The 23,799-nt window shown below is 40.3% G+C and overlaps 1 protein-coding gene across 1 annotated transcript; it reads right to left on the bottom strand.

Annotated features, from left to right (window-relative positions):
- Positions 1-4,079: 4,079 nt before the first annotated feature.
- On the bottom strand, positions 4,080-23,250 carry LOC139743827 (uncharacterized). Its single transcript, XM_071654283.1, has 5 exons — positions 22,968-23,250; positions 18,131-18,419; positions 13,779-13,861; positions 10,866-11,135; positions 4,080-4,184 (listed from the first exon to the last, which is right to left on the bottom strand). Exons 1-5 carry the CDS (start codon positions 23,235-23,237, stop codon positions 4,080-4,082), a joined length of 1,017 nt encoding a protein of 338 aa, XP_071510384.1. The 5' UTR covers positions 23,238-23,250.
- Positions 23,251-23,799: the final 549 nt, after the last annotated feature.

The following is a 23,799-nucleotide window of genomic DNA, read 5'->3' as shown; positions in this document are numbered from 1 at the left end:
CTATATAGTAAGTGCAGAGATACATGGATGCAGACAAAAACACATCGGACATTAATGACACAACTAAAAACCCTTTACATTGTAGATTTTTTTCCAGCAAGGAGTTGAGGGGGGGGGGGGGGGGAGGAGCAGTCCTGAGGCGAGTTCGAAATGGATCATAACCTCCATCACTTTGATATGATTTAATTTAGAAGTGCCGCCTTGATATTATCGAGCAAACCTGATTTTCTTCTTGAATTAAAACAACAAAAACTGTTAAGGCATAAACGAAACTGTCCTAATGCAATACCGTACAAACTGTTCATTAAACATCAATCAAGGAGTAATGTGAGGTACCTCTTTCAGTTCTCTCACAGTTCCAAGGTGTTGATAATATACACTTTGACATCATGATCTCATTCAGTCTTGTCTTAAAACTAAAACTGTCATTTTTATTGTCTTTAAAGAACCCTTTAATTGTATGTTTAGCAGCAGGCGACATCAGCCCCAAATTTGCAGAATTCTCAGGCTAAAGATGCATATTAGTCCTGCAATTGTTTTAATTGCAACGACATCTGGTGATGTTCACCACTTCCTCAGGGGTCAGAGGGCAATTATTTGCCATAGAAACAGGATGAAGACATGAAGACTTGTTTGATCACCACCCGTTGAAGCCCTGTGGCTTTGTTGCCAGGCCAGAGACAGTGTTGTAGGTAACTTGGGTGGTATCAGAGATGACATCAGACCAGCATCTGCACCAACCTGTTTTGGGGTCAAAGCTTTCAAGTTACAGTTGTAGGGAAATCTAGGCTTGTGGGATTTCAGGCGCATTGATGGCAGGTTGTTCAAGGGGGCATTTCATGAAGTGTTTTGTCAGATCTTTTCTTTTTGACAAACTGTTATAAGCTTATTAATCCTTGCATCCGATTGGCTGAGAGCAAATTTGTCAGACAAAACGCTTCGTGAAATGCCCCCCCCCCCCCCCCCCCCCCCATGCTATCGTGTTTGGAAGGTCAGGGTATGCGTTGACGGCACTGGTGACACTTGCCATCTTTTCCTTCCAGAGTGAGGGAGAGTGATCGAGTGCCAGTGAAGGAGGATGGACTTCCTTAGCCTATGCTTGGAAGGCTCGCCACAGAGGGCTACCTTGAACATAGCGTTGGCAAGATGGTTACTAATATGGAAGGCATGGGTCTGATGATAATCTAATAAAGATTGGGGGAAAGTCTCCAGAAGATGAAGTACTCCACTATTGTCTTGAGATGGGTCAGTACTCGGCTCATGTCATCCAAGGACTTTCTATGAGACGTAAAGGCAAGATCATCTGCAAACTTCCTACGTGAAGTGAATGTAATGTCACCACATAATATGTTAAAAAGACCTCTGGAGTTAGTTTACAGCCACCATTAAGGTGGCCATAACACAGCTGGTCTGGTTACCGAGAGCAATCCTGAATCTGCAAATGCTGAAGATTAAAGACAAGCAGTGTGAAGTTGTTATAACACTGCTTTCAGAATGAGGCAGCACTGTACAGATCTCAGAGTCTCCCTCGACATCATAGGCCTATACTCAAACACATTCACTCCGAAAAAAAAAAACCCGCAGATAAAATTCATCTACCATATGTAATTCATCTGGGTTAACATTAAAAACTTTGGGGCATTGTTTTCATTTCAGAGATTTGACAATAGGAAGTGAGGTGGTCCCTTTTTCCACTTTCTCCTGCCTCGTGTTCTTTCTCGGATGAGGGGACTGAAAAGTTTGTATAATATCGCTTTTAGATAATGTAGAACAGGACAGTTAATTGGAAATTTCATTTGTGTCATCATCTAGGATTCAGCCTTTTAATTCAGTAAATCAGAATGAATATTTTGATGTTGAACATCTCAAGGCAAGTATATGTATCAAATGTTCATATCTATAATAATTCCTGATAAACGATCTTGATGTTGGCGTCAACTCAAGTTTTGGTGGATTTGTCCAAATACCTAGGGAAAAATTCAGATTGAGGTAGCAAATTTGGATGTTTGCATCAAAAAATAAAACAGCCTTTGTTAGTAACAACCTTCTGATTTATAATCAGCACACAAATTGGTAAACAGTGTACCTGAGTGACAGAAAAAAAAGAAAATTTGTTTATTTCACACGCTCTGCCGTTCATATTGTGCAGGGGTATATGAGTGGCATCCATTTTGAAGTTTTGTATTAAGAAGAATATAATAAGCCTAAAAACAATAAACCTTCTGTTCGTTTGCTTGTTTGTTTGCTCGCTTAAGTGGCACTCATCAGATTTGCATTGGACATGCAAAACTTGATAAAAGCATAGGTATGTGACTGAAAATTTGTCTTCTATTTCTATGCATATTTTTTGCCATTCATATAGTACATGAGTATAAGAGTGGCGGCCATTTTGAATTGAAAATAAGCTTAAAATACTAAATATACCTCTTCAAATGAAAAATTTCTTGCATGTGCAAGTAGAATTACTCAAGGAATAAAAATTTAAAAAACTTTGATGGAATAATTTGTCATAAAATTGACATAACTGGGATTATCATGGCCAAATTAGCATATATGGCGGCCATTTTGGATTTTCGCGTTTTGCCGAAAATGCTCAAGGTTACGCGAGTGGCATCAATCGGATTTGGAATCAGCACCCTCGAATTGACAAGAATCCATCAAAAAACATTGTATATATCAAAAAACAAGGTTAAGTGCACTTTCTATGGAGCCTAGCCTGGACTATTTGCAGATGAAACGAAAAACCAAGCTTTTAGTGCTTCAAAGAAGTTATAAAATGAGAGTTAGGGATAGAAACAACCAATGTACAAATTTGAATCAGTATAATCAATTTGAATCATTGTTAAATATACAAATAGTGAATAGTTATAATAAAACGTTTCCAGACACAACTATATACAGTTATGATTTATTGAGAAAAATGGTGATATCTCCTTAAATTTTTAGATTTTATTGCAAAATGTTTACATGGTAGGATGTTTTGTGATACAACTGACCTACGCACATGCCTCAAATGTGATATCTCGAACATTTTTTAAATCACTGCTCCGAAAGGTAAACTGTACCTTTAAGCTGGTAGAGGCAGACAAACATCAACACTTCCTTCCTCCTTTTCCAAAGAGTTGTGTCTCTTTCATAAGTTGGCTTTCATACAAATTGTAGGAGTATTCCTATCTACAGTGTATATGATGGCACATTGAAGTGACTGACGCTTTCAATATACTTCAGTTTTTGAACAAATGGTTTGATTTCCACAAAATCTAACTTAGTTCTTGAGAAAGGACGATTCCTACCATCTTGTGTCCTTATTGAATCTATGCCAGTCTGGGAGATGTGCACGGAATGTATTCTACAGATACAACGTGACAAAATTGGATCCGTCCCTGACTGTGTACAGTGGTCATCCCTCTATAAAGTCTATTTCTTTCTTCTTCTTTTTTTTTCTGTACGTACATGTGGCAACTATATGCAGGTTTTACTCTTGTCTGCTCCAGAGTGGACGATGTAGACGTTGGGTGGTATTCTGAAAATCTTCCTAAGTTTCTTCCTAAGTTTCTTCCTAAGTCAGAAACTTAGGAAGTGCCTAGGAAAGACAAAATTGGTATTCTGAAATGTCTTCCTAGGCACTTCTTAATGCAAATTAGGCCATCCTTATCCCCGCCCACGTCCTTTCCTAAGCCAATACGAAATGCTGTATCATAAGGAACTAACCAATGACAATCGCATATTACTATGACGTAGGGTCAAATATACGAGTGCACGGCATGTCCCCTTTGTCACGCTCATTTCGCGCATCAAAGTACATGTGCGCGCAATGACTGACAAGCGCGCCTATCACGATGCTTGCAGTTTGCTATTCCTAACAACGTACTTAGGACAGGGGTGGAGCTTTCCTAAATATTTTCCTAAAATTCTTTCCTAAGTGCATTCTAGAATACCAACTTCTTCCCAAGTCAGAAATTTGCATACTCCCGCCCCCTTCTTCCTAAGTAGACTTAGGAAGAAACTTAGGAAGATTTTCAGAATACCACTTAGGTAAAATTCCTGACTTAGGAAGAAATTTCTTCCTAGGAAGGATTTCAGAATACCACCCGTGAAGAATAGAAATAACACCTCATACTCACTGTTAAAAGATCTGGATCCTTGGCGACTAAATCTGTTCCAACAGTATCCACATTACACATCTGAAATGAAAAACATAACACCAAGATAGAATAGGCCATGGGGTGAAGCTGAAAAAGAGGCTTAGAAAATGGGTTTCGTTCCAGCAACACTGGCACTACTTTCTGAATGCGGAAATGTGATGTTTTGTACATCCTAAATATACTGTAAAAAGTTCTCCTCGAAATATCCTGTAGTTTTTGCGAAAATCCATATTTTATAAACTGCGACCAGCAGCCCAATACACATATCGTAATGGGGCTGTGAACTGTAGCATACAGGATCATGACGGAAGTTTTATCGCGGACAAATATCAACTTAAAATCGGAAAAAAATCTTCAATTTGAAGACTTATTGATAAATTTGAAGTATTGATAACAGAGTTCGTGCAAGGTTTGCTTCTGCAAATAGTTCCTTTCTGTTCAAATTGATGACTAAATGTGACTCGGTCGAGAGGAAACTGGGAGAACTACGCTGAATTGACGGTCAGCGCAGGCGCACACATCACTGCGCACAAATTTCGAATCCATTGACTGTCTGTGTGTGCATGCGCTGGCCGTCAATTCAGTGTAGTTCTCCCAGTTTCCTCTCGACCGAGTCACATTTAGTCATCAATTTGAACAGAAAGGAACTATTTGCAGAAGCAAACCTTGCACAAACTCTCTTATCAATACTTCAAATTTATTAATAAGTCTTCAAATTGAAGATTTTTTCCCGATTTTAAGTTGATATTAGTCCGCAATAAAACTTCCGTCATGATCCTGTATGCTACAGTTCACAGCCCCATGACGCTATGCGTTTGGGGCTGCTGGCCGCAGTTATGCGTATGGGGCTGCTAGCCGCAGTATAGTTCCCATAGTGTTTCTAAGCTGAAATACATATACACATTTGTAAAGCACTGCTTTTAGCCATATACCTAGAAAAAAAAAGTGAAGTTTTGGTTTAATAGTTGCATTATATCTCATGATTCAGCTTTTCCTGATGCTGGCTATGCAAAGGAAGACAAGAGCAAAGTGGTTCGAGACCATCCGAAAGAGAGAGAGCACTGACTGACCGTCAGAGGTCAAGGCAAATGCCTTATATTCTGTTCAAAGACATGTTATTGATCAAATGACTAATCATTCAAGGCAAAAAAAAAAGAAAAAAATTCAGTGCATTTGTTTGTGTGTGTGTCCGCGTGCATGTGGGAGAATCTTATTGCACACACACACACACCCTCACATGCACACACACATACGCACACACATAGTCATGAAGATTCAATATACCCAAGTGTATTAAAATATCATTCTACATGCCTTGGCCATTTATCACATCAGCATCATAAAAAAGATTATCATAAACATGAACACACACAATGATATAATACATGTATTGATCAGTGCATTACACATGTATACACAGGTGCATAAAAACGCTGACGTATTATACACTCACACGCACACATACAAACTCATTTACACACATGAGACATTACTATTAAACAGATCATATTGTTTATCAGTAAACATGTTTTTCTTTTCTTCTTCTTCTTCTTCTTCTTCTTAAGAAGCTTTAATATACTTAGATCACATAGCAATCACGTTGTTCATGAAATATTATACAGTACTTTAGAAAATTTAATCTTCATAAAATTTCCTGAAGTTTTCATTACTATCATTAGGTTACAACATGGTGGGACACTACCTCCTTTCATGTAAGATAGCTCAAAATGATAACCAGTCAAATTTTCTAGTTTTAATAAATTTCCTGGAACATTCCATGGTCCAAATATCCTTGAAAGAGTGTAAAAGTTTTGAAAAATGCCAATATATAAAATAAAGGCAAAATTATAGTTTACCCATTCATGAGTGAAAACTGTTGGATTCTGTATTGGAGGCAATGTGTACCTGAAAATCTTGGAGAGAATAAAACAGGTTTGGCATTAAAAATTATGATAACATTGCAATTAACTTCCAATATCAGAGGATCTGTGCAAACCTGACTAAACTTATGCACAATTTTCATTTGGCTGGTGTGTATTAGTTTTAGCAAACTGATTTTGTACTCACACGTACATTGTACTGACCTTTCTACATGAACATTCTGTTTCAGTATTAATAATATTTACATTTTTTTTTTTTCCCAGAGTGGGAGAAACAAATTTTAAATGTAGTCATTCACTTTTATGAAAAAAACCACACTTAGGAAAACATCTTTGTTCTTAGAATAATTCAACCCTAATCAAATCATAATAGTGGGCAGAAATGTTTGCTAAAGGGCGAACAATCACATACTGAGGCAAGGAGTCAAAACATGTTGCACAAACATTGGCATTCAAAATACAGGAAGCAATCTGTATTACAAAGACATTTTATCATGCACAACTTTGGTAAGATGTCAATTCTTGAATATCAATCACATTGACCAAAGCACTGGTGCATGTACAGTACATTCTGTTGTTTCTGAACTTTGCACTGAAGTTCTTTGTGTATGTGTGTAAATGTTTCAGTGGTGTATATATATTGCTCCATTTTATCAAGGACAACTTATAGTAACATGACAATGTTTTCATGCTTCAATATCAATCATATTAACCTATTTCCCCTGGCAAGTAATGAGCAGGTTGACTCTGTTGCAAATGATGCATTTTGCAGGCAACACAGCAGAACCTGAAGAGCTTCCAGAAGAAAATCTTGATCTTGATGTGAGCGTCTTTGGGGAGGAAACAGATGCTCCTGCTGACGGACCAGGCTCCTCCTTCAGCTTTCGTTTCCTAGCGAGATTCAGGCGTTTGCTATCTTTAAACCTCTTGTAGCACGTTTCATGGAATCCTATTTAATACAATGGAGAAATGAACAGCAATGATTAGCCGTTGGATTTTGTTAGGGGGAAAAAAAGGCTAAACGCTAGAGGGAGGGGTTGAACATTACACTCAATATATCATTAAATGTACGGTAGACTATTGACTGCCAATATTTGAATCTTGTAATTACCAATAGGCCCTAGTACTATGCCAGGTAATCATTAACACCTCATGATCATTGTCATCATCAACTACTTCAACTTGTACTTGCAGTGCAATTACTGATTTTAAATTACATCTACAGCTTTCAGCACCTGATCACATGCAATATCAATTATCATAATTATGAATACAACTGCCTTATCATCATTAATACTAGTAATCCTTGGCCTTTCACTATCGCCACTACCCACTGCTTTATAGTTTGGCACAACATAATGCAAGGAATGGTACCGTAATCATATCTTTTAGGGAGTTTAATTGTTGAAATTATGTTCCTGTCATTGTTGGTTTTTTAGACCTATTTATATCAAATATTAATAAGTTAATTTAATGAGATGCTAAATGTGTGTTTTGAGGGGGGATTCGCCAATTTCGTGGTGAGAGAAACAGGATAGATTTTTAATATTAATACTCCATGGCCATGATTATGAAAATATAAATTTACATGCAGTTTAGACTTTTTTCAATCCAGTCCTGTGTGTCAAGATTTTTACAAAACAATATCACCGATCAGCCACATCAACCTAACCTGGGCTGTACATAGAACAACATGTAAAATTACATCTAGGCTACATTATAACGGCGGTATGCCATGCCAAGGTGAAATTCAAGATAATTTATCTAAAATGTAACAGACACGCTAACGGCTAAGCTACTGCATTAGCGCCCATTATAACATACACAAGCAACGTTCATAACATAGCTAACGTTGTACTTGTAGTCATCATGGTCATTAACATTACGCATTTAAACATGAGAGAGACTGCACTGCAGTGTCGACTGCTACGACTGTACGCACGTAAACTAACCTGTAAATTATCCTACGTAGGTTGCAGTCATAGTCAGTCCCCCGAGCAGCTGAATCACTTCGTTCTGGTCTGCGATTTCACGGTCTCCCCCACTCAATTTGATCCACTCTTTGGCACACAAAATAGGTTTCGTCTATCTTAGCTTTGTCATAGCCGTGAAATTTTCAAACATCATTGATGTTACATGCATAATAACGCATCTTAAAAGTTTCGGCAGAGCAGACGACGTAGACGCGTCGACAGGCTCACAGGGGGCGGCCATTTTGACTCGTAAACGATAATTCTCGATTCGGATTGGATAACATACATCACATGATCGTTCGCGAATGAATATCGTACACGGCAAAGTATACATATTCAGCTCCTCAGTGACAAAAAAGTTCACTGTTTCCCCCTAAATTACCAAAATACTACAGGAGGGTTTGTGTCGAACTTTTTCCTGTAGCCTTTTTGGTTATTTGTTTACACGTAGCTGTGGAGAAATTTTAGTGCCGCAGTTGTCGGAACGAAACAAGCGAAAAAACCAGCTCACCCCATGGCCTAGAAGCTACCTGTTGCGTTTGAAATCCGTTGCTGGATTAAACCTGTTGGAATTGTTTAATACTTGATAATTATGAACAACTAAAAATAAATATGACACAACAGGATGTACAAATCAACCCAATTGGTTTGCATAGCCAAAAACTACACAGACTTTTATCAGAATGACAACCCGCACAGCACCATATTAATTTTAGAATGAAATCCATTGGGAAGCAACACATCATTGAAATCAAAGCTAAGTATTTCCGTAACTGTTAATCTGGGTCAGTGCCGTTTGACCCCTATGAGAGATAGATCAGTAGGAGTACATTCACTAGAAACGATAAGCTGCTAGATTTTCCTATGCCATGAGTAAACAGAACAAGGAAAAGTAGAAATTACGCGGTGCGTAATATATGTCCCCGCCGGAAGTAGCATTTTGTAGCAAAATGTGCAATATAGGTAAAAAATCAAGGTCAAAGGTCAAAGATGTCAAAGGTCAAAATTCTGTGTAAAAGTTTTGAAGCCCTCACCTAGTGCCATCACATAAAGCAAACTGAATCAAAATCGGGTTAGAAATGGCGAAGGAGTAGCATTTTATAGCCAATGTAAAATACAGGTCAAAAATCAAGGTCAAAGGTCAAAGAAGGCAAAGGTCAAAATTCTGTGTAAAGTTTTGAAGCCCTCACCTAGTGCCATCACATAAAGCAAACGGAATCGAAATCGGGTTAGAAATGGCGAAGGAGTAGCATTTTGTAGCCAATGTACAATACAGGTAAAAAATCAAGGTCAAAGGTCAAAGAAGGCAAAGGTCAAAATTCTGTGTAGAAGTTTTGAAGCCCTCACCTAGTGCCATCACATAAAGCAAACGGAATCGAAATTGGGTTAGAAATGGCGAAGGAGTAGCATTTTGTAGCCAATGTACAATATAGGTCAAAAATCAAGGTCAAAGGTCAAAGAAGGCAAAGGTCAAAATTCTGTGTAGAAGTTTTGAAGCCCTCACCTAGTGCCATCACATAAAGCAAACGGAATCGAAATCGGGTTAGAAATGGCGAAGGAGTAGCATTTTGTAGCAAAATGTACAATATAGGTCAAAAATCAAGGTCAAAGGTCAAAGAAGGCAAAGGTCAAAATTCTGTGTAGAAGTTTTGAAGCCCTCACCTAGTGCCATCACATAAAGCAAACGGAATCGAAATCGGGTTAGAAATGGCGAAGGAGTAGCATTTTGTAGCAAAATGTACAATATAGGTCAAAAATCAAGGTCAAAGGTCAAAGAAGTCAAAGGTCAAAATTCTGTGTAGAAGTTTTGAAGCCCTCACCTAGTGCCATCATATAAAGCAAACGGAATCGAAATCGGGTTAGAAATGGCGAAGGAGTAGCATTTTGTAGCAAAATGTACAATATAGGTCAAAGGTCAAGGTCAAAGGTCACGACTGAAATTCTGTGTAGAAGTTTCAAAGCTCCCTTGTAGTGCTATCATATAAAGCAAACAGAATCAAAATTGGCTCATAAATGACAGAGAAGTAGCAAATTGAAGATTTTGATCACACACGGACGCACACACGGACACACGGACGGACACACGGACGGACACACGGACGGACGGACACACACACGTACGGAGCCCGTTTCATAGTCCCCTGCTCGAACTCGTTCGGCGGGGACAAAAATTTGAAAGAAATTCCCCAAGATATGTGATTGGAGGTGAGCATTCATCAAACTGTATCATTCGAGGAATTAGACAAAAAGACAATCCCTCATCTTCACCACCATTCCTTCAACCATCACCACTATCACAAATACCATCACTGCCACGGCAGCCACCAGCACCATTACTACCACTATCACCACCACCACCACCACCACTATCACAATCACCATTTATAATCACTATCACCATCACCACCACTATCACAATCAACACTACCACGACTACATGTATCACCATCCCCATCATGACCACCATCACCATCTTCACCACCACCATCACTACCAACACCATCAACACCTTCACTATCCATATAACCACCACCATCACCATCAGACACCGTCATCACCATCATCACCTCCACTACCACTATAATCATCATCATCACCATCATCACCATCACCATCACCACTTGACTCGCTTCTGTTATCTTGTTTTTTTATCAGCAATAACTTTCCTGTCTGGAACCAAAGTGCACATTTATCAGGGGCATAGTTCATACGCTGAAGAACTGGGAGACTGTCAGCGAAGGTGACAAACGCACTTGACAGAAGCAAAAACTTTGTTTTTCATAGTCTTCTTGTCCTCCTTTGTCAAAAAAAAACCTCAGTCATTAAAAAAAAAAAATCAAAAGTCTAGAGTGACAAAGAGCACTCACCATAGCCATGGCTCGAAGACTGAAGAGCTGAAGGCTGTCAGCAAACGTGAGGGCAGCATTTCGCTGCTCCTCCTTAGTCATCTCGTCCATTGCACGCTGCGTAAAGGGCTCCTGGTGGAAGATGGGGAGCAGCCCCTGGGGCCGGTCCCCCAGCAGGTCCAGCTCATACTGCTCCACGCCCCCGCGGAACCAGTCCGTTACCATCTTCACCGCGTTGCCCTTGGTGACGTACTCGCAGAGCCGCAGAAACAGCTCTTTTTTCCTCGCAATCTGCCGGGGAAACAATTGTGCGACTTTTCAAACTCACCCATGCCACGACTTTATTTCTATTTTCTGTAATTACCTCTGCTTGACAGAGCCGTGCAGCGGGAGGCTAATGAGTTCAACACTAGTTTGTTTTCTGGGGCGTTCTTTTAAAGCGATTATTGGGAAATAGAGCGATTTTCATCATGCGTGTATGGGTGGTGATGAGCTGCTTGGTGGAGGTTCTGCACTCAGAGTTCTCTTCTAGTTTGGTATGTTTCTTCACCTGGTTGTATGATACACACTGATCAACCATCACTTTTTTTTTAATTGCCTAAGCTACATTGTACTACTGACTGTAAAAGAGATCATTGTCACTATACCTTGTATGCAGTATCTTCATCTATCTATTGATCTAGACCACAAATGCGGTCAGACTCTTACTGTTACCCTGCGTCAGACAAACTATGCATCCCTAGATCAACCTCAATTTTCTTATAACTTAACAACATATCTTTTAATAGTGAGATGAAGTATCTAGAGTACTATTACACACGCTTTTTAGTCCATGGACTTCATTCAAACCATGGACTTGATTTCAGCCATCATAATTATGTCAATACAGGGCTTGATGTCAGAATTTTGCCATGTTACGATAGCTACATTGGCTTTTAAAGGGATGGTATAGTTTTGGTTGGGATTGGGGAATGAGATTTTAACTTTTTGAGTGATAATTAAAAACCACTTATGAAATATCAAAGTGCATACAATTCTATGAAAATCGGTTTTGACATGGTTGAGATATCAAACAAGAGACCCGGGGGTCTTGTGCTCACCCGAGTATCGCAAGTTCATCTTTCAGGTAGTCACTAATCTAAATTACATTGTTGTACACACAGCTCTACTAAAATTTGACCACGCATTCTCAAGTAGAAGATGAAAATGTACAACTACAAAATGTAGGGCCAAAAATTGGACCCCCCCCCCCTCACATTCATTTCTCTTCCTCCATTGACATTTTCAAATCAAAGACATTTTTATAGACTCACTTATCTTAAGAACTATATCTATGATTGTGAAATATGATACTTACTTGTAGTTGCTTAACATAATTTCTTTTGCTAACCGTAAAACACTTAAATAGTTTATTTTGGTCATGTAAGAGCTACAAATACTGTACCTAAATCTTTCATATTATCATTATTACTCTTCTACAGCACATTTGACAGGAATCCACCGAGAAATGAGTTAGGAAGAGATCATGTCTACCAAGAATGTGATGCTGTGAGAGCATAATTATGGCCACCAACTCAGAATTACACCCACACCAAAGAGACTCTTGACGCATACAATAACAAGGCAAGCGCCAAAATGTGTCTCGCCCATTCGCGTAGAAGAAATTAATGTTTTTCTAACTCCCGGAAGTTCATTGATCTCGTCTATGACCTTTGACCTTCTGGTGACCTTCAACTCCCCAAGGGACATTTACCAGCCAAGTTTGGCCACAAACGGACATATACATCAAAAGTTATGAGCCATAATCAAAACGCGCCATAAAAAACTTAACATTGGGCCCTAAAGTTCATTGACCCCTGCCTGTGATCTTTGACCTTGAGGTGACCTTCATAATAGGGAAAATGTGCAACTTTGTATAACCACTCTTCCCTCCAAGTGTGATTGAAATTGAAGTCGTCAGTAGAGAGTTATAATTAAAGTTTTTGTAGTGTTACGGACGGACAACGGACGGACAGACGCCGCAGGCGATCCCTTTGTCTCCCCTCGCATCCGGTGGGCTCGACAAAAATCTACAGGTTACCCAGAAATTTTTGGTCAAGGCCAGAGAACACTATCATGGTAAAAGAAAAAAAAGAAAAAAAAAACATGAAAAAAATATGTCAGCATGACTTCCTGCTTCTGCTGTAAAATGTCTAATTAGCTTCGATTTCTTTTGCTTGTTTACTGGATATTTTTATCCAGTCTCTTTATGGAGGCTACTACACTGGGAATGTTTGGTCTCTAGCTGAGACCTTCTGGCTCTAAATTTTCTTGTTTGTTTGAAATCACAGACAGCCAGCCACTAATGTTTTGTTTTGTTTTGTTTTCTTCATGTTTGAAGTACATGTATCATATATATGCGTGTGTATGTGTGGGTGGACGTGGGAGGGGTAGTTCTTGTCAGTTCTATCCTTACAATGTACATTCGGCCTCCTTGGACCATCGTTAAGGACTCCGCCCACATTTGCACCCCAACCACAAACTTCCCCGCAGCGATGGTTGTCTTACTATCACCACAAAGAAATATGTAACATACTGTTTTTCAAGACTGACAGTTGTTTGGTTGTCACAGTGACTACTTTACTACTGTAGTTACAGTGTACATTGTACATGACTGACTGTACAGATTGTGGCAAAATCATGAAATTAAAATACTGTCTGTGAAGGAAGTGGGTGATAAAAACTACATCTTTTTCATAGTACTGTCAACTATTTCTTCTTTTAATAAAAGCCATGTATTTATAATGGCTCACAGCTTCCCCACTTTCTATTTATGATTTTTACAAATACAAAAACTAGAAGGCCTCACTTCTGACAGCCATTTCAACGGTGTCTACAACTTTTTCCAGTACATTGATTTTCCCCCAGAAATCAGGAGAACACCCATCCATTTACCTTTTTCGCTGCAGCAACGTCTGCCGTAGCACAGTGATATAAAATGTGAAGAGCGAAGGAAATCATCATAGGTCTTGTTGATTCTGAGGGGGAAAAAAAAAGAGAAATGAAAGCAAGAAATGTAGAGTTAGGGGATGACTGAAATTTGATGTAAATTGAGACTTAGTTTGTAGCTTGCTTCCTTGCAGACTGGGTTTCTACACAATCAAGGGTCTGTGAATTGCTTATCAGTGGGGATGATTCCAAGTCATACAAGCGACAATTTTTGTCCATTAAGGTCAAACACATGGGCTGCATTTGAGCGCTCTAATGCCCCAGTCACAAGGATGCTCAAGGATTTACACGGTGCTCCGGGGAGATCCGGGATTTTGGTATGACTACACACGGTATCAACACCCCAGCTACACGGATAAGGCCGGAAGAGCACGGCGTCTACACAGACAAACACGGCAGCTACACGGCAGCCACACGGACCACCCCGGATTGCTCTGCTAACACGGCAGTCCGCCGGATGTTTTTGACCTCCAAAAGTTGCCTTGTTGGCCTCTCGGCGTCAACACGGATCTCTCCCCGGATCAGATGCGGGGTGGTCTGGGGTGATCCGGGATGTCTATGTGACTGGGGCATAAAGCAAACCAAAAGTGAACTGAACTACAGCGTACCGTACCATACTGTGCCAGATTTAGAGCATTCAAGCGCTTTGTTGAGAAAGCGTACCTCGTTAGCTATTTCTAGAGGAGGTCAAACATTTTGTAGCCAAAGGGTCATTCACCTGGCACGTTTGAACTACAGTGCACTCCCGTTATAACGAACACGGTTATAACAAAAAACCGGTTACAACGAAGTAAAATTTAGGGCCACAACATTGTCAACTCTATGTATTTTTATTGTTTATTCATTCGGTTATAACGAAATTTCGATATAACGAAAGAAAATAGCCGGTCCCGAGGACTTCGTTATAACGGGAGTCCACTGTACTGTGTACTTACAGTTGTCCCGAACAAAGAGAAAGAAGTCTTTGCATTGTGAAGTACAAGTTGTATGCGTATGACACGTGCATACATTTGGTACACTTTTGGAGCACATCGGGAAGTGGTCCACTTTTGGCTCAGTACAGGACGGTACAGTACACTTTGGGAGCATTCGAGCGCTCCTCTGGTGCGGGTACGGTACGCTTCGCTTTAGGAAAGCATTCAAAAGCACCCAAGCACCATGTATGAGAGTGACATACAGTGTTACTCTCTCGCACTTTTAGATGGCTTTCCTGTGACAAATTATCAGCTTTAATGATGAAATACACACACAGATTAGCATGTCCACAATACACAGGACAAAAGTCGATGGCAAACAATGGAATCCCCCTGCAGAATGAAGCTCTTCACCAAGTGAACAAATTCAGTGATAACTTTAAGACCCCTGTTCCACATCTTACAAAAAAGCTGACCTGAGGTCGGCTTTCTCGTATGTGTAAATGGTCACACAAAAGTTAGGCTGGCCTCAGGCTGGCCCAGCTACAATTATGTGTAAATGGTACCGAGCCCGAGGCCGACTTTCGGAGCTGCGGTTGACTGGTCACATGACCTTCGGCAGGGGCAAGAGCGCGGTAGAGTATCGAAATCAAATTCACCCAGCGAAATTAAAGAGCAGAGTAGGGAAAGACTACGTGAGACTGGCCCATGTGTAAACAGGGTCCATGAGGAGCGTCGTCACTTGAGCCGGCCCCAAAGCTCATGTGTAAATGGTCCACAAAGCGGCCTGGTTCCGGCCACGAAAAGCAGGCCTCAGGCCGGCTTTCATGTATAACACGGGTCTTAAATGTACAGTGTGTATTGAGTAAAAGCAAATAATTAATGACTCTATTAAAACCCAGTATCAAAAACTGTTATAAAAGCTCTTGTTTTTCTTGATTTTGTGGGTATTCATGGTTATTCATGCCATACTTCGAGAGGTTTCAATTTTCATCAATTTTGTATTAAAGCTGGATGCTATTTGCGAACTGAGCAGTAAGGCCAAGTAAAAAAAGAAACCAGTTTCTCGTCCTCGCGCGCATCGATTTTGGCCGCCGCATCAATTATTTTACTATCTACTATTTTCAAAATGGCGCTGAAAATACCAAGAAATTCATAATTTTCGTCCCAGCCCGCTCCCCGCCCGCATCGATTTTCAGTTGCTGCATCAACTTTTTTTGATATTTACTATTTTTCGGCCGCCAAAAAAAAAAAAAAAAATCGACAATTCACCTAGCAATCGTGATGTCTCATTTCTAATTACGCATTGCGTCCTCTACTTAGCTGTAGTACAGCTAGCTGTAGCTTCTGTTATGCGTATGTAATAACCACTGAACTCAAACAGAGTTCAGTGGTAATAACGCATGAGTTCAGTGGTAATAACGCATGAGTTCAGTGGTAATAACGCATGCATTTCACACTGCGAGCTCGGCAAGAAGAAATGACCCACAAAGCAGTCGAACTGTAGTTGGATGGGCGCGCGGGCCTGGGCTGTGATGTACAGCGCACTCGGTACGCAGAGACTCCAACTCTCCCGTTTTCGACGGGAGATCTCCCGCCGAAAACCCATTTTTGCAAAATCTCCCGTTCTCCCGCTTGAGATTTAATTTCTCCCGCCCTGGCTCTGTTTCTCCAGCTTGAAATGATTTCTTACTTTAATATTGCCATTACTATGTTGAAAAATAGCCTTAGATAGCACGGGATAGCATCTCTAGAACCCTAGAGCTGGACCCCGGCCGCAAGGAACTTCGCGCTTCGCGCACATCAAGTTGGAGTCTCCGGTTTGCTAGAGGTTTCTGGCGCGAGAATCTCCAGATCAGAAGGTGCTTGGGGTTGGAGTCTCTGGGTACGTCGTGAACGCGATAGCGGCAACATTTTTGCGAACAATCGCTGATATTCCATGCATATTTCGCGCATTGTTCGTATTTTCCCCGTCTCTCATATTTTAAGCGGATGAATTGTACTGTACAAATGCTTGTGAGGATTGTATCGAGTTTGTATACATTTTCATGTCATTGTGACTATGTGCATATGTGTGCAGTGTCGGAAGGTACGGTGCCAGTGCAGTGGCACGGCCGTGAGTCTTATCACCTGTAGTGTGGTATACAATCATTCATCATCCAAATGATGAGTGATTATCAAATGTCTTTTTAGAACATGAAGAAACATCTTTAAATGTTTAATGCTATAATGCCATATCAGTATCATTTTGACATCCATCTGCAATTGTACAAGCCAGTTTCCAGTTGAATGTGCTACAATTGTACTGTGAAGAGATGCAGATACATACCAGCTGTGTGGACACAAAAAGTCACAAACACCAATGATAAATAAAGCAGTGTTTTGAATATCATGGAATTTATTTCAGTCGTACATTTGTTGAAAGACATGTTTTATACCTGTTTCAATTAATAGCACAATACATCAGAATTGCAAGTACACTGGTATCAGAAATGCCATTACAACACTAAATATCAGTATGAAAATGGTCATTTTCCCTTGACATCTGTAGTGGAAAGAAAAAGCAAATGTATTTCTGCATGCATGAAGTTTCATTTCAAGTATGGTACATATATCTATTTGTTTGAAAATGCACAGAGTGCAGGCAAGACATACACTTGGGAACTGGTCTCTCATAACACAGCTACCAGAGTGATATTTCATTTCATAAATTGGATATAGAAAATAGTAAAGCCCTCTCTCGTTACCTTTCTCAGAATAACCGGACGAGAAACACATTTTTTACTTTCATTTTGACAATCCTCGAAAAAATAGTAAGATATCAAATAGTAAGGACCTCCCTCATCGCCTTGCTCAAAAACCCGGACGAGAAACTACTTTCTTTTTTTACTTGGCCTAAGCAAAATCATTTAATCTGTTCTCGACATGAATGCGAACAGCACAAATACATTTCTGAGTTCGTGACTTTGCTCACGATGGCAGATCATCCATCTGCTGAAACTGTTAGGAAGTCCAGATTCACTAAAAAAAAGAGATAGACTTTCTAAATATACCGCTTTATATACAGTGGGATGTACTGAATATTGTAAAAGTGGAAATTTTTGCAGTGTGGAAATTTTCACACATTTCGCGCAACCTGATGCTAGTGCGAAAATAAAAGCACACGAATATTTTTGCATGCCACATGTTCTGGTAGTCAATGTCCTGATTCCACAGAATTAAAAACAAGCAGAATCCATCTTGACCAGCTGCACATTTTATGAGCACGAAAAATGACTTGCGTGAAAATATCCACTTTCGCAGTAATGGGTTCAGAAATCACCTAACTTACACCAAATATCAGATGAAACTACCAAGAAACTCCCCTCCAGGGGCGAAACTTACCCATGGCATGCTTGACCACGACGTCCAGAAAGCTCTTGTTGGACAGGACAGCATTGAGAAAGGGTCGCGTCTTCTCCTCCGTTGGGCAGATGTAGCTGCTGCCCAGAATGTTGCTGGTCAGTTCCAGGCTGTGCAGGTGGACGGACTCCCAGGCGTCCCCCAGGATGCTGCTGGCGTCGCTCTGGGCGACGTCCTCGGGCACCTGGACGCGCAGCAGTAGGTTCACGACATCAAAGATGCCGCAGGTGATGAAGAGTTCGATGAGCTCTGGCCACTCCATCTTGAGGAACTGAGTAGAGACGAGATGTGAAACTACACAGTCAATCTTGCATACCTTGATGTCGGATTAGATGAACATTAATAAAAGAAAGATATTATTCAGAGGGGTGAAGGTTCAAGTGTGAGTTTCTTCAGTTTGTCTCCCTCTAGATGAACATTACTTTTAAAACTCGAAAGCACATAAAATCCCTGCATTTTCCTGCATGTATTCCTCAGATACTCCTACAGCACTGTAGGTACACAAATCTTGAACTTCACTTTTTAAAAGTCCGACCATTTTTTTTTTTCAGTTCCAACTGATTTGAGACATATTATGCGAGGTTGACTGCATTATGTACTTCAATTTATGTACACACATGTACTGATATCTCAGCTCTACAAGCAATCAAGGTGTTTAAAAACGAGCTTAATGCAGGAAACTGCCTTACAATACAGTACACCTCCATGGAATCGTAAGCCCATGAGTTCGCAGGTGTGTACCAGCTGACCTTAGCTTCAAGAACTTAAAGGGGCATTCCGGTCGATTTTCATAATTTCACATCATGCAGTACATAAATAGAGAGCTCCATGTATAGATTCGTGGAATTTATTGTGGTCCTTGAGTAGAGAAACCAATGAATTTAAAATCTTAAACAAATTACACTGAACAGTGTTGATGACATCAGAACCTCATATATTTCAGAAATGTGTAGCAGTGTAATTCCATTACAATACCACTTGCTCAACAAGTTCACCTGTGAAAAATCTATTCATGCCTTCTTCTTTTGTTCTGCTTCCTTGAGCCCCAACTCATACATTCTTATGGTGAGGCTGCCATGTCATCATCCTTGTTCATTGCAATTTGTTATAAATTTTCAAAACATTCTCATTCCTCATCCCATTCACTATAAATTCTGAAACTCTGTACTCCGTTTAACTAATTTATAGTTGTTCAAATGTAAAAGTCCGAAAATCATCCGGAGGTCCCCTTTAAACTTGGAGTATTCTGGCTGCCAGTGTTGACAAACGAACAAACTGAGCGAGGATTACGCAATCTTGCACTTTGCGATCTATTGCCAGTGTGACTACCGCTAACGAGTCCTCAACAGTTTTTATCATTTATCATTTGCAGATAAAATGAAAACCCAGCACTGGTGCTTCAAAATAGTTCTAAAATGTGAGTTAGGGATAGAAACAACAAATGTAAAAATTTGAACCAGTATAATCAATATTTGTTAAATATACAAAATGTTAACAATAGATAAATAAAAATGTTTCCAGACTAAACCATCTACAGTTCCATACAGTTTAATGAGAAAAATAGTGATATCTCCATATATTTTAGGTTTTATTGCAAGAAATTTATAAGGCAGGATGTTTTGTGATCCAACTGACCTACACATTGATGCATCAAAAGTGATATCTTGAACATTTTTTAAATCACTGCTCCCAAAGGTGACACGACCTTTAAGCAGCTACATTGTACAGATGTACAAGTGTATGTGGGTATATGATCTATGTCTCTACACCCAAGTCAACCCAAGTTGGAATCAGCATCAGCATCAGTATACCTTCTACAGTAGGTAGTCCTGTCGAGACTTCCGGTCATTCTTTCGAGTTGTACAAAGTATGATCTTAAATTAAACTTACTAGTTACAGCGTACCTGCATGGTGGGTGAATGGACAATTGAAGACCTGAATATAAGAACGACCCAAGTCCAAAGTTTGGCCAAATTCAGTTTGACATGGGAAATTGTACAGTTTTTGTAGTTTATGCATGGACTCATCTTGTGTATACATCGTTGTAAATGATAAATCCTAATTACCCCTGGAAATGCCTGAAACGAATGAGTTGAATCTTATATTAATGTAAGAATGAAGGACTTGGGTCATTCTTACATTCATATAATAGCGCCCTCTCTCATCCTTCTCTCATCTCTAATAGCAGAATATCATGTATATGAATCAAAGAATGACCCAAGTCGATATGAATCAAAGAACGACCCAAGTCCACCACACAAAATGGCCTCTCCACAATTAATGTAAATGTTAATTGTCATAATAATATGTTCTAATTCAATATAGGCCCTACAATGCTGCCTTCCCATCACAATTAAATAGAATATCATTGGACAAATAAAAGATATGAAGTTTTTTTAGTTTACTCGAAATGGTCTTCCATGGACTTGGGTCGTTGTTATATTCATATACTCAATTACATTCTTTAGGGAAGAGATTGGTGTAGGGAGGGGACCCGTGCCTGCCCAACCTGGATTTGAAATTCAAACAAAGGATCAAGATTACTGATGAAGAGAGACTGTTCCAAGATTAAATCACTCTTTGACTGAAAGTAAATCTTTTATAAGGTTTCCCCTAAAAATACCACCTTCCATTTGATTAGACAGATAAATCTGTCAAGGCGAAGAGTTTTTAAATAATTTCTTTGACATAAATGGCTCTCCTTTGGGGATTCTGTGAAGCCAGACATCGTCTCCGCGCGGAACACATCCAAGACAACAAGATACAGACTGATCTTTCAGGTGAATCATTTTAATAAAGAGATGGTCTACACCTACATGTACATGTAGTTTTGGTTGAGATCGGGATTCAGGTTTTAACTTTTGGTTGAGATATCCAAAAACAAAGTGGTCCTAATAAAAGGTGGGACTCATTCTTTATTAGGACCACTTTGTTTTATTTCAATTTTGGATATCTCACCCACTGTTTTCAAAACCAATGTTCATCAAATAAACTTTGAATCCCAATGATACAAATGTATGCTCTTACAATGGTATGCCCTGCAGACCCTGGAGATGGTAATACACTGTTTCACTAGCGGTTTCTAATTATCTCGCAAACAGTTAAAACCTGAATCCCCATTTCCACCAAAGGCAAAACTACATTGTACATAGGCCTACTGGTAATTAGTTTACTTTAGGGCTCAGTTTTTATATGTGCAATGCAGGCACTACGATTAAAAAAGAATGGTCAAAACAGACAGCCTTCCAGATGGATGGGACAACACAGCTGTCTCGCACATGTGCAGATAAAACACTTTTTTTTTTCCCTTTGCCTGACTAACATTCTCTAGTCTATAGACCTCTCTACAAAGGAATGGCTAGAGAGAAAAGGAAGAACAGAAAAAAAGGGAATTAAGAAGGCCATAGTATTGTAATTTCTTCTGTACGTACAGACACTCAAGACAGGCATTGGTGGGGCTTGCCGGGGTTATGGTGGCGGGGCCTGTTCATGACGTTCTTTATTCAGGAATTCACCATTCATAATAACCTGGAATGGATAGACTAGACGTCTTCCCTTGTTCAAGTTGTGGCTTGATATCTACAGCAATGCCAATAGACCCGTCTAGTACTCACTAGTAGTACTGTAGTAACGTTAGACGTCTAACGTTTATAGTACTAGTAAATTACTCGGTACTGTTGCAGGCCTACTCGTTTGTTTGTAGTACCACGGCAGTAGTAGAGGCATAACGCTATAGCGTTATAGGTCTAACTGTTACTACGCACGTTGCTACAGTAAGAGATGAAGTTCACACTGAACTTGCAAAGACTTGTATGCAACGTTTGCTTGTGGGAGCTGTAATTAGATCTATCGCTGTTGTTAGACGGTCTAATGACCTATGTTAAAGCCCGGTCACACATCGCTTTACAGTTTAATCACGGCCAAAACACGTCAAAAAGTGGTCTCACAAGAAGCAGACGATGTTGTTCGCGTTGATGTCGAGTGTAAGACGAGCTACGGTCGATTTATAGACGTGGCAGGACGCGGGGAAAAATTAGAACGGTGTCGGACGCGGTAAAAAGTTTTGAACTGCTCAAAATTTTATTTCGCGGACAACCACAGGCGGCACACATGGTAAAGACGTGCAACACACGTGAAACACACATGATTGTTGGAGTTCCGGCAGTGGTAAAACTTGGCCTTGTGGGGAGAAGCGGTAAGACGCGAAAGTTTGAATAGCAGTCTGTGACGAGCAGAGCACGGTCATCTGACGCGTGTTACGTGTTGGTATCACGGGAAATAGCGTGTGTTTAGCGGCTTATCACTGACAAATGGATTTTTCCGCGTACATACGCGTGGCTGGACGTGGTTGGCCGTGCGGATTTATTAGGCAGTGCTGCAGCAGCAAGAGCAGTGGAACAGCCGCCAACGGCCATAGTCTGCATAGATGTAGAATCTAGACTACGGTACCTACATGTATAAAAGACAAATCACGGCCAAACCAAAATTGACCAAAAAATTACCACTTACGACCACGTCCACCAGATTTTCATAACTTTTTGTATGTGATTTAGACGTGAAGTGCTGTGTGACCGGGGCTTTAGGCACCCCTTTTAATTAGGGTACCTAAATTTATATTGTTGTAATTCACCACTAACAGTACACTTCAAAGGTCAAAATCGAAATCAGCAATCTGGGCTGCATGGCTGGGTAGCTGGCCGCAGCGGGCCACAGCCAACAAAAAAATCGTTGCAACAAAACATTGAAATAAAACAGATTCCATATCTGACTCGGCACTCCTGAATAACAAAAATGACGACAGTTAATGGGAGCAGTTTACCATTGTTTTATCAGTCATCATCATAATTCTGACGATTTTCGAGACGGCCTTTAGAACACGAGTTTGCTGCCTCCGCCATTCGTGGTTGCGACCGAGTGTAAGTTGGACTGCTTCTGCTTCTGAGGGTCTGGAGTCGCCTGTTACGCTTCGAAACAGTTTCCTCAGGCATTTGCTCCTAGATTTTTGCCCATCATCCAAAGCTGATGTTAAGATATGCAGCTGATCATCAAATGTGGACACTTTTCGTTTTTCCTTCCCGTTGTCGCCCATTTTACCAATCTTTCATTGACATTACATTGGGCTTCCTAAGCACCGTCGACATCTGTTCCAGTTATTCAAGGTGCTACGTACGTATGCATTCGACGCGCACAATACATACTAGTACACACAAAGATCGTACACTATTCCATACGATCTTTGATTCACATATGACACACTACACGTGTGTACAGCCGTGGGTTGCGACATACGCATGTAGACATACAATGCATACCACTCCCGTTCATGCATATCGGACGTACACAAAAACCCACTGCCGGGGGGCGTGTTTTTTTTTAGACGGCACAGATTGGGGAAACTAAAAATTTATTGGGGACCCTATCCCTAAACCTAACCCTAATCCTAATCCTAACCCTAACCATCAAACCCTAACCCTAACCCTAACCCTAACCCTAACCCCAACCCTAACCCTAACCATAACCATAACCAAAAACCCTAACCCAACGTTTTTCCCATAGGTTTAACACGCGGCATGCCCCAATCTGTGCCGTCTTAAAAAAAAAAAACGCTGCCGGGGGGGGGGGGGGGGGGGGGGGGCGGGGGGGGGGGGGGG

Source organism: Diadema antillarum, unplaced genomic scaffold (assembly GCF_040938485.1).
Source record: "Diadema antillarum isolate AM-2024a unplaced genomic scaffold, OU_Dant_1.0 seq00001110_RagTag, whole genome shotgun sequence".
NCBI lineage: Eukaryota > Metazoa > Echinodermata > Echinoidea > Diadematoida > Diadematidae > Diadema > Diadema antillarum.
Note: the sequence above shows the minus strand (reverse complement) of the source record. Positions and strands in the feature narration are given on the sequence as shown.